The sequence below is a fragment of the Leiobunum rupestre genome, chromosome 2 (genome assembly GCF_980474605.1).
Source record: "Leiobunum rupestre chromosome 2, qqLeiRupe1.1.hap1, whole genome shotgun sequence".
In the NCBI taxonomy this organism is placed as follows: domain Eukaryota; kingdom Metazoa; phylum Arthropoda; class Arachnida; order Opiliones; family Sclerosomatidae; genus Leiobunum; species Leiobunum rupestre.
The window spans coordinates 65,136,419-65,148,586 of record NC_143385.1 but is presented as its reverse complement, the minus strand read 5'-3'; the positions used below and the strand labels follow the sequence as shown (position 1 = coordinate 65,148,586).

The 12,168-nt window shown below is 35.7% G+C and overlaps 1 protein-coding gene across 5 annotated transcripts in view; it reads left to right on the top strand.

Moving 5' to 3' along the window:
- Positions 1-12,168, top strand: part of rdgB (retinal degeneration B) — an 82,105-nt gene that overhangs the window by 15,048 nt on the left and 54,889 nt on the right. For all 5 annotated transcript variants that reach the window (XM_090166151.1, XM_090166152.1, XM_090166153.1 and 2 more), the window contains exons 2-3: positions 1,051-1,647; positions 11,813-11,945. In XM_090166151.1, the coding sequence (XP_090022277.1) occupies positions 1,570-1,647; positions 11,813-11,945 (211 nt within the window). In that variant the 5' untranslated portion in view covers positions 1,051-1,569. The remainder of the gene's footprint in view (positions 1-1,050; positions 1,648-11,812; positions 11,946-12,168) is intronic.

The window sequence follows — 12,168 nt, the reverse complement described above, 5'->3', positions numbered from 1 at the left end:
TTCGGTGTCGCTGCACGCAATTTCTAACTAGCGATAGTTGAACGGAATTTTTAACTTAACTCGGAACGGCTAACTCACAGCAGCAAACTTTACGTCTACCGTGTCCAAAATTGGTGAATCTTAAGACCTCTTAGTTTTTGGTCCATGAACATATTACAGTGCTATATCATCTTATTCTGATACTATTATCTAAGGCAGATACTATAGCCACAACGAAAGCGATTTTGTATCAGATGGCGTATTGTATTTTTAGTTCCTATGTTAGCCACAGATGGCGTTACTGCCTCCTGAAAGAGATTTTAAGGAAAAGTTAATGGAACCAGAGTAAGACTCTAGAGCGACTCGCATCTGTACCGTACCCCTAAAACGTACATTCAGTCCTACCGAAGTCTGGGGAAGATAAAAAATAAATCGCCTAATATATGCCTTAGTAAAAAACTCCCTTAGCACTGCAGGCGTAGACGCCAAAATCTCCGTTAGGCCTAACACCTTTTTTTGCATCAATGTTCGTCGTAACAGCGTATTTGAGTTTTTTGAAAACCAGCTCTTATTTCTGGCACCGCTTTAAACCCAAGCGGCAAGGAACATATAAAAAGTAACTTTCGCGTCCAAGCTCAGTGTATTAATACTCCTAGCGTATTGCTGAATCAGTTTTATGGAAGGGCCTTTTTAGGTTCGTCGTGGCTGTTTCATGATTTATTGTAGTTTTAGTTGCCATTTTCGCCACAAGATGGCGATAGTGCATTAAAAAAAAGTGATTATGAAATTTTGAGATGCAGGAAAACCGGAAAATGAATGAAGTGGCAGATGTATTGTAGGAACTTTGAATACGCGAGATAAAATTTGGTTTTTGCAAAGCGTAATCATTTTTCTGTCAAAACGAATCATAACTAGACGTATAATACTAATTTGATAGTGTATTTTTCCTATCTTGACGCAAAAATATATCAGTTTACCTTCGAACCGTGAGAAATTTATTTTTATCAACATTGTCGGCGAAAATAAAAAGCTATACAAGGCTTAAAAAACTAACCCTTGTTTATTTTACAGAAATCCAAAGATAAGGGCAAAATGCTTCCAACTGATTGGATACCGTTGCGTTTCCGACTTTTGCGTCGTCCTCCGCCAGAAATGATCCCCAAAGAGAAATACTTCGCCACGACATTCTCGGCTTTCTTGGCTAAGCGTTTCCGGTTGAATCGGCGTAGCACTTCCGGTAATTCCGAATCCAAAGACGGCAAACCCAGCTCGAAGGTGCTTTGGAAACGGGGTCCAGTTGTGCAACGGCTTTGAAAGAGACAGTCTTAGGCCTAACAGGCGGACAGTGCGCGCGCGATCTCCCGCGATTTTCCGCGCGTGTGTGTGTGTTGTGCCGGTGAACAATACGGATGACGCGTTTTCGACGTTATCGTCGTCTGCTACCGTGCGTTTTTGAAAACGCGATTCGGTCGCGGACTGTTCTCTGATCTCTCTCTCGTTGTAAAATAATGTGTTCCGTGTTTTTGATTATTTATTTCGTTAATTTAATTTAAAACGGGTTAAGAAAATACTTTATTGGAAGTTAGAAACATGTTGATTAAAGAATACAGGATACCGTTACCGGTAACCGTGGAAGAATACCGTGTAGCCCAACTCTACATGATTGCCGTAAGTTTTGCTTTTTATTGTTAAACAATTGTCCTTTTTAATAGATATAAAATCACCGGTGCTGGAAATATCAGAAATTTGTTTTGGATAAAACCATACTTTTAATAAGTACTTCGACAATCTTTTCGTACTAAGCCTAACTTTTTTCAAATGTTAGGCTTACTTGTTAGTGGGAAAATCTTATACCAACGTTTTTGTCTTGTATTTCTTCATAGACAGTTCAAATTTACAAAACGTGAACATCTAAAAGCCTGTTCACATTTTTTTACCCGTGTTCATAAAGCACGAAATGTTACTTAGATAATTACTCGGGAATTCTTAAAACAAATATCTTCTACTACAAAGTATGTCTTTTTGCATTAATAAATGTATTTAATATTAATATTTTCATTTATCTCTGTGTAATCAAATAGTTATGCACGCGAATTGTAGGATTTCAATATTTGTAACTAAGCCTCGGTCACAAAAACGGTATTTCTTTAAAACGTTAAACTCTGTTTGCAACCAGTGTTTGCCAACAATATTTTGTAAAAGCTTGACTCTTGTGAATATACCTGAAATCTTTTAGTAATTTGGTTTTGAAAATCGTTTAGCAAATAGATTTTAGATTTCCAAATATTGGCTGCACTTTAGTTTCATTTTAGTAAAGTAGGGTAAACAACGACGAAGAAAAAAAAACTCGTCCTTCTTTACCGATATATATTTTAGTTTTCAAGTTTTCCGATTTTAAGAAATTCTGTTGATAAATATTAACAATAATATAATCGTTAACATAAATATTTTTTCTAGTTCAAAGTATTAAGTACTATAATCTATAGTTTTAGCTCGACAAATAGATATGTAGTCCTTAGCAATCTTATTTGCTAAATATTCGTAGATTAGATTACGCAATTTGTGAAGAACAGTTCAAGTATTTCGTAAAGACGGACCCGAATGGCGCTATAATAAGCCGCTTACAGGGTGACCATTCTTCCTTCATTTTATAATTTTTCCGATATTTCAATGCTTTATTTTATTTTCCTATAATTAGATATTATTTTGTATTTCACGTTGTTTTTCGAATTTCCCGCGTGCCTAGTTCGCTTTTCGTAATACAGATAGCGCTCAATGTACTAAATCCTTTGATAAAATGTAAACTGCGTCTCTAAAGAACTGCACTGAACGAAAGTAAGAATATCAGAAGTTCCTTTATATTAAAACAAATTTAAATTTTATTTATGCAAACTTTCCTATATGTTTATTTTTAAAAAGAGAACAACGAATTTTTAAAGTGCACAATAAATATTATTTTAAAAACATTCTTTACCTATATTATCAAAGATAATACTCCTATATGTTCCTATATTATCAAAGAAAATATTCTTATATTATCCTATAAAACGACTGTTGAATTTCCTATATTCCTATAAATTGTTTGGTGTTTTTCAGTGGTCACCCTGCGCTAACCTATATACACCATAAAAAAGCAAACTGCACCGTTTGTGTGTCTGTCTAGAGCTCGGCGTTTGGATAAAAATTAACGACATATTTGATTTTTATCCATAACCTACAATTATCCGAAAATATAAATAATTTTTTGCATGTTAAATCGTTGTTTATCCATGGATAATATCCATAAATAAACAGTTAACCAAAATATTTACGATTAATAAAAATTTGGTCAGTTAATATATCTAGACTTACGCAGAGTTCTAAGTCTGTCTGTAGTATCGGGTTCGGGATAATCTTATTAAACTAGTTGTGGGTGTGTCGTTTGTAATCCGGTATACATAAACGTGAAAAAACTTAATTTAGTATTGAGGTTTAAATTTAATTAACGTTATTTTAAACTACACTTAATTTGAAAAATTCAGAGAATTGATAATAGGTGATTATGAAAAAGAATTGCGCGCAGAGGCTCACGGGAATTGGTTATTTTTTTGACAAAGCGTCGGCTGCTTAAATTCGTCTGCACCTACCGAGGCCCGCGGTCGTCCGCGTTTTTAAAAAGCACCAACCATGGATTGATTGTTTGAAAATTTAGTATTTTTCTATAATTTGAGGAGCTAACCACTCTTAGAAAGTCTGTACACCGGATTACGCTTAGATTAGCACTGCCAAAGGCAGGGACTTCAAAGATTACGCGTAATCCCATTAGTACAGTCAAAGGTACGGCTCTGTACACCGATTACGTGGAGTGATCTGCCCCTCGCTAAAATTATTAAAAATACATAAAGTTAACAAATTTATTATATATTTTTTTATTTCTTATAGTTCTAGACCAAGTATTGATAAAGAAACAACACAATTTTAGTTGACATTTTAAAGGCTGTAAAATAAATGACCACACTTATAATTAGGATTTAAATCTAGTATTATATTGTACGAACGGTTTAAACGTCTTTAAACAAGAACTGGTACTAACGCCTATGGTTGAAAGGAATTAAACCTGAAAATGAATTAAAATCAATTTGGATAGAATTGTAATATATTTCATTTAATAAATCAATTACCTTAATTTAACGACTTTGCAAACTTCTCTCAAAACGAAAAACGAAAAATCCTTTCGATTGAACAATGAAATTATAGAAATCTCGCTAACCCTTGCCCAACTAGCCAGACGAATTTACAAAAAGGGCCAATTTTGAAACTTTCAACTTGGTAGTACTTGACCAAATCACGTGACCACCGATATTTTTCATAATCACCTATTTTACAATCGGTCTAAACTTTGGAGAATTGTGAATTTTGGAATCGGTCTAAAATTCAGGGAATTTAAAAATCATCTCCGAATTCAGGGAAACGTCGGGGAATTTCTTAATCGTGGGAAAAGTCGGGGAATTTCTTAATCGTGGGAAAAGTCGGGGAATTTCTTAATCGTGGGAAAAGTCGGGGAATTTCTTAATCGTGGGAAACGTTTTTTTATTTCCGAATCGTGGGAAACGTCGGGGAATTTCAGAATCGTGGGAAACGTCGGGGAATTTCAGAATCGTGGGAAACGTCGGGGAATTTCTTAATCGTGGGAAATGTCGGGGAATTTCTTAATCGTGGGAAACGTCGGGGAATTTCTTAATCGTGGGAAACGTCGGGGATTTTCTTAATCGTGGGAAACGTCGGGGATTTTCTTAATCGTGGGAAACGTCGGGGATTTTCTTAATCGTGGGAAACGTCGGGGATTTTCTTAATCGTGGGAAACGTCGGGGATTTTCTTAATCGTGGGAAACGTCGGGGATTTTCTTAAACGTGGGAAACGTCGGGGATTTTCTTAATCGTGGGAAACGTCGGGGATTTTCTTAATCGTGGGAAACGTCGGGGAATTTCAGAATCGTGGGAAACGTCGGGGAATATCAAAATCAGTATAAAGTTGAGCATTACCAAAGGCTGTACTCGGTTTCATTCGTCTGTAATCGGTGTAGATAATTTCCCTTAGTGGCTAAGCCCCTCGAGTTAATTTGACGTTATTTTTATCTAGCACTTGAGGTATTAATTTAAAAAAAATAATAGCTCTTCAAAGTTTATTTGCAAACGGAAAGTTCCCCGCCAGTGCCAGAGCTAAGAAAATAAGCTTCCTTCTTTTAAGATTTGATTATCTGGTGTTTAGTGTGTTTACGCTGGAGACTGGTCTATGGCCACTTAAAACGTTATTTATTCGTCGCTCATCTCAGAGTGCCGAATGACATCTGAGCGCGCGACATGTGCGTCTGCAACGTTTCAATGACGATCTCGTTCCTCCACATTCTCCCTTTGCTTTGGGCGGCTAAAATTAATTCAACTTTTACTTTCCATTCGCCCGGAATTTGATTCAAAATGTATTTCCTATTTCTTCAGGGTTGCCACACGTCAAATAAAACAGGGAAAAGTCGGGGAATTTAAAGTGGGCCTAAAAAGTCGGGGAATTTAAAAGTGGGCCTAAAAAGTAGGCGAAATTAAAAGTGGGCCTAAAAAGTCGGGGAAATTAAAAGTGGGCCTAAAAAGTCGGGGAATTTAAAAGTGGGCCTAAAAAGTCGGGGAATTTAAAAGTGGGCCTAAAAAGTCGGGGAAATTAAAAGTGGGCCTAAAAAGTCGGGGAATTTAAAAGTGGGCCTAAAAAGTCGGGGAATTTAAAAGTGGGCCTAAAAAGTCGGGGAATTTAAAAGTGGGACTGAAAAGTCGGGGAAATTAAAGTGGGCCTAAACAGTCGGAAATTAAAAGTTGGCCTAAAAAGTCGGGGAATTTAAAAGTGGGACTGAAAAGTCGGGGAAATTAAAGTGGGCCTAAACAGTCGGAAATTAAAAGTTGGCCTAAAAAGTCGGGGAATTTAAAAGTGGGACTAAAAAGTCGGGGAATTTAAAAGTGGGCCTAAAAAGTCGGGGAATTTAAAAGTGGGACTGAAAAGTCGGGGAAATTAAAAGTGGGCCTAAAAAGTCGGGGAATTTAAAAGTGGGCCTAAAAAGTCGGGGAATTTAAAAGTGGGCCTAAAAAGTCGGGGAATTTAAAAGTGGGACTGAAAAGTCGGGGAAATTAAAGTGGGCCTAAACAGTCGGAAATTAAAAGTTGGCCTAAAAAGTCGGGGAATTTAAAAGTGGGACTGAAAAGTCGGGGAAATTAAAGTGGGCCTAAACAGTCGGAAATTAAAAGTTGGCCTAAAAAGTCGGGGAATTTAAAAGTGGGCCTAAAAAGTCGGGGAATTTAAAAGTGGGCCTAAAAAGTCGGGGAATTTAAAAGTGGGCCTAAAAAGTCGGGGAATTTAAAAGTTGGCCTAAAAAGTCGGGGAATTTAAAAGTTGGCCTAAAAAGTCGGGGAATTTAAAAGTGGGACTAAAAAGTCGGGGAATTTAAAAGTGGGCCTAAAAAGTCGGGGAATTTAAAAGTGGGACTGAAAAGTCGGGGAATTTAAAAGTGGGACTGAAAAGTCGGGGAATTTAAAAGTGGGACTGAAAAGTCGGGGAATTTAAAAGTGGGACTGAAAAGTCGGGGAATTTAAAAGTGGGACTGAAAAGTCGGGGAATTTAAAAGTGGGACTGAAAAGTCGGGGAATTTAAAAGTGGGACTGAAAAGTCGGGGAAATTAAAAGTGGGCCTAAAAAGTCGGGGAAATTAAAAGTGGGCCTAAAAAGTCGGGGAATTTAAAAGTGGGACTGAAAAGTCGGGGAATTTAAAAGTGGGACTAAAATGTCGGGGAAATTAAAAGTGGGACTAAAAAGTCGGGGAATTTAAAAGTGGGACTAAAAAGTCGGGGAATTTAAAAGTGGGACTAAAAAGTCGGGGAATTTAAAAGTGGGACTAAAAAGTCGGGGAATTTAAAAGTGGGCATAAAAAGTCGGGGAATTTAAAAGTGGGACTAAAAAGTCGGGGAATTTAAAAGTGGGACTGAAAAGTCGGGGAATTTAAAAGTGGGACTGAAAAGTCGGGGAATTTAAAAGTGGGACTGAAAAGTCGGGGAATTTAAAAGTGGGACTGAAAAGTCGGGGAATTTAAAAGTGGGACTGAAAAGTCGGGGAATTTAAAAGTGGGACTGAAAAGTCGGGGAATTTAAAAGTGGGACTGAAAAGTCGGGGAATTTAAAAGTGGGACTGAAAAGTCGGGGAATTTAAAAGTGGGACTGAAAAGTCGGGGAATTTAAAAGTGGGACTGAAAAGTCGGGGAATTTAAAAGTGGGACTGAAAAGTCGGGGAATTTAAAAGTGGGCATAAAAAGTCGGGGAAATTAAAAGTGGGCCTAAAAAGTCGGGGAATTTAAGTGGGACTAAAAAGTCGGGGAATTTTAAGAATTTCTAAAAGGTCAGGGAAATGTCAGGGAATTGGATTTTCTTTTGACACTTTTTGAAGGTAATTTTATTCTACATCTATGAAAAAATCTACGATTATCATTTATTTCCTTGAAAGTTTGGCTAATTTTTTCGACGTTGCAATAACCTTTTTACTGAAATTTATTAACTGCTGATTAAATAAAACAATTTGCTTTAAAAAAATCAGGGAAAATCTCTTAAAGTAGTCGGGGAATAGTCAGGGAATTTGAATCTGAACATTTTGTGGCAATTCTGTACTTCCTATAATTTAACGACGATCCTTTTTTCTCCTATAATTTCATTAAATTTCCTATAATACCCTATATTTTAACTCAAAAGTCTGAAAAAATTAAAATAGTTGAAATTTTACCCTTAGAAGTTCTGAGGTGGACAATACCAAGTGTAAAATTCCTGCCTGGACTAAAGTGAACTTAGTGGCCAATCTGGCCAAAAGTGGCCAATAAATATTTTTAACACAGAAAATTATAAAATAATAAAAAATATTCTAACACATAAATATCCGATTTGGGCTACTTAAGGCAAATAGGAATGGTCAGATTCTGATTAACATTAGAATAGTTTTAATTTATTTGGAATAATTAATTGTAACATAAGTTCAGAGTAAACTAAGACATTTTTACAATAAATTTCTTTAAAATTTAATTCAAAAATTTTACTTTTTTAAGCTTTGAAATGCAATTTTTCTTTATTAGCTACTTTTTACCAATTTTACACTATTTGCCACAGGTCAAGATTTTTCTCTAAAAGGGGGGCTTTTTAGGAACACTGTTATAAAAGATGCTTATTTCCAACACTGTTCGCCGATAGTTTTCGACTATTTCTATCGGTTATCAATTTTATTTTGAAGGTTATACCCTCTTCAAACAATTTTGACAACCGTTTTCTTTTATGGTATAATTAATTTATTTCCTTTTTTTCTTCGTATATTTTCGAGGGGTCGGACATTTGGCCAAATCCCGTACAAAATTTGGAAAAAAATCCAGAAATCCAAAAATTTTGCTCCCATGGACTTTGTATGACAAATCCACAATAAAAAATCCTGGATTTTTAAAAAAACTCCAAAATCCCGTACAAAAAAAAGGCAAATTTCCGACCCCTCGTATATTTTCCTATATTTACTGTTAAAATCACGGTTAAATTTTAGTTCAATGTGAACCAACTTGGCGGCGCTGAAGTCGATTTCCAGAGTAGTTTCTTAGAGGAGCTTGATCGTTCCAAGGAGGATAGGAAGGGAGGCGAACTAGGAAGGATGAACGCGCCAGCATCCTTGTAAGAAGCCTAGCGCGTGCTCGGCGGGAAAGTTTCGGAAAAATGGCGGCAAGATTGCGGCCGCTACGCTACGTGTTGCCGCCATTTTTCCGAAATTTTCCCGCCGAGCGCGCGCTAGGCTTCTTACAAGGATACTGGCGCGTTCATCCTTCCTAGTTCGCCTCCCTTCCTATCCTCCTTGATCGTTCACGTTCAATTTGGACAAAATGGCGCCGTTGTTGTCGGTTAAATGATTAGGCTTAACGACTTTTGGACCTTTTATTTTTGAAATTGGTTCTTTAATAGTTTAAGTAATGGTAATTAACCATTGTGTTCAGTAAAAATAACCAGTAAGCCGCGTATGACTAAGGTGTTTTTTTATCAAATTAACTGGAATTCATTTAATTTTTAAACTTAAAATGAACTAAGCCTAACCTAACTTTCTCGCACGTACTGTCGCCTAAGCCCCGACTAAGCCTCTCGAAGTGATAATTGAACAGAATTCTTGAGGCGCTTCAAAGCGGCTGTAAGCCTCCCGATTTAAGCCCTTTCGATTCTTGGTAAATGGGTTGGTCATTCCTCGTATTCAGTGTAAGAGTCTAAAAATCTTCTCAAAATAGAAATTCTTAGTTTAACTATTTAAAAAATATAATTATAAAAATAACTTAATTTTTCGGTTTTTAAAACGTTTAAATTAAATTATATTAATGGTAGAAATTCACCGATATTTCGGCGGCAATATCGGCCGATATTAATACAGTTATGTATCATAACAGTAGTGTATATGATAAAATTATTGTTGTAAGTCAGAAAATTTTCCGCGGAAAAGGACCGAGGCCTTTTTTCCGGAAAATTTTCCGTATTTTTCCGAAAAAATAAAAAATATCATTCCATGATTAGTCTAATATATTGTTTGGAAATTGAAATAAAGCGACATTTTCGCCTCATTTTTTGGAATCTTAAAGTAAAATTAACCTCTAGACTAGTTTAAACTGATTAACAATGTAACACTATTAATGTTTTGTAGTATGTTTACTGATATTAGACATTTTATATCGATAAAAAGTTAAAAGCATTAAAAACCCTTAAAAAGAAATGTATGCATCAATTTTTTATTTTTCCGATTTTCGGAAAATTTTCTGGAAATATTTCCGGAAAATTAACAACGATAGATAAAATCATTGTAAATAAAATCCTATATTTTCAAAAATGTCCTATAACATCCTAAATCTTTATCAAAATCCCCCAAAATTCCTTTAAAATCCTATAATTTTGATATTTTGCCCATTTCAAATCCAGCCACTCAGTTAAATTGCTAGATGTAGCTATAGGATAAATTCCTATACCAAGTCATTATAGTCTATACTTTTGTTATTGTTAACGTGGTAAGCTACTAGTATATTTTTGTGATAAAATGGTTAGTTAGTATTTTTAAGTGAAAATCAAAGATTTATTTCTCTAAATATAGATTTGGTTTTTAAATGCATAAAGTTAGTAAATTAAATAGCGTATATAGTCCTATAAAATCCTATAATTTTGAATAAAGTCCTATATTTTTAGAAATATAATCCTATTTTTCCTATAAAAAATTGAAGATTTGAGTGGGGGCTCTGAAGGTCATATTTCAGACCAAGCTCCGGGAAAATTCAGGGAATTTTTCGCTCAAGGCCTGTTTACAAAATAGTCAAATCTAAGGATTAACGATAAAATAGTTCAAACATAGTACATAATAATGTTACCAAGCTTGTGGTGCTATCGTAAATTGTAGGACAGTCTAAACAGGGCCCTAATTGTTCTACTCTAAAATTTAGTTTTTTGGAAAATTTAGTTAGGCACCCGGGCCCGTGGTACTTTTGCCACGATTACCCCCCCCCCCCTAACGCCGGCCCTGAGGACAGAGCCTCCCTGTTAGGTTATAAATTTAAAAAATAAAGATATATACCAAGCCAATTTTGGAATTTAGTTCAAATAAAGATCTCATATAGTTTTACATTCGTCCCTATTTGGTTACAATTTCGAAACATTGGCCAAAAGTACCTATTTTCCCTATTTTAATTGCCAAAAGTACCTATTTTAAGTATTTTAATTGCCAAAAGTACCTATTTTAAGTATTTTAATTGCCAAAAGTACCTATTTTAAGCATTTTAATTGCCAAAAGTACCTATTTTAAGCATTTTAATTGCCAAAAGTACCTATTTTAAGTATTTTAATTGCCAAAAGTACCTATTTTAAGTATTTTAATTGCCAAAAGTACCTATTTTAAGCATTTTAATTGCCAAAAGTACCTATTTTAAGTATTTTAATTGCCAAAAGTACCTATTTTGCCTATTTCTATTGCCCAAAGTACCTATTTTGCCTATTTCTATTGCCCAAAGTACCTATTTTGCCTATTTCTATTGCCCAAAGTACCTATTTTGCCTATTTCTATTGCCCAAAGTACCTATTTTGCCTATTTCTATTGCCCAAAGTACCTATTTTGCCTATTTCTATTGCCCAAAGTACCTATTTTGCCTATTTCTATTGCCCAAAGTACCTGTTTTCCCTATTTTATTGCCCAAAGTACCTATTTTCCCTATTTTTATTGCCCAAAGTACCTATTTTCCCTATTTTTATTGCCCAAAGTACCTGTTTTCCCTATTTTTATTGCCCAAAGTACCTGTTTTCCCTATTTTTATTGCCAAAAGTACCTATTTTGTTTTAAAGCCTTGTTTTAAAGCCAACACTCTTGAAAACGTGTAGGGCAAACTTTGTAGGAGCTATAAATACAATACAATAAAGCTATGTCTACACTCAGTTACAACAGGGTTCGTACAAAACCTGGAAAACCTGGAAAAGTCAGGGAATTTGAAAATGGTTCCAAAAAGTCAGGGAATTCGTAAAAGACCCATACAAATCAGGCAAATAATTTTTTTAAAGATATTTTACCTCAAATCATTAATTTATTCTACAATAAATGGTCAGGGAAAACCTGGAAAAGTCAGGGAAATTAATTCCGGCAGTTTTGTACGAACCCTGTACAAGTTTAACCTAAACGCTTAACCCGCCTATTAACCCACGTTTACACTTATTTACAAATTATTTGTCGCGGTGTTGTGTCATCGGTACATGTCAAGTTAATTGGAATTATATATTTTGGTTTGTGTTTTCCGCAGAAAAAAAGTCGTGAAGAGTCCAAGGGCGCCGGCAGTGGCGTCGAGATCATCGTCAACGAGCCCTACTCAGACGGACCCGGAGGCAGTGGACAGTACACTCACAAAATATACCACATTGGCAGCCATTTACCCGGTACATTTTAGATTTAAGCTGACACGAAAGCAGGATCTTTTTATGGACAGGTCAGCTCACTCGCAAAACCTTCGTCACAAATGTAGTCCGCTCCTTGTGGAGGGAAAAGGAAATGTCCCCCGTGTGTCGTCACGCCATCTAACGATCGCTAGTGGAACTAATGTGGTTTTTAGCGCGAAAATTGTACGAAACCGAATAAAGACTGTACACTATCACGCGCCAT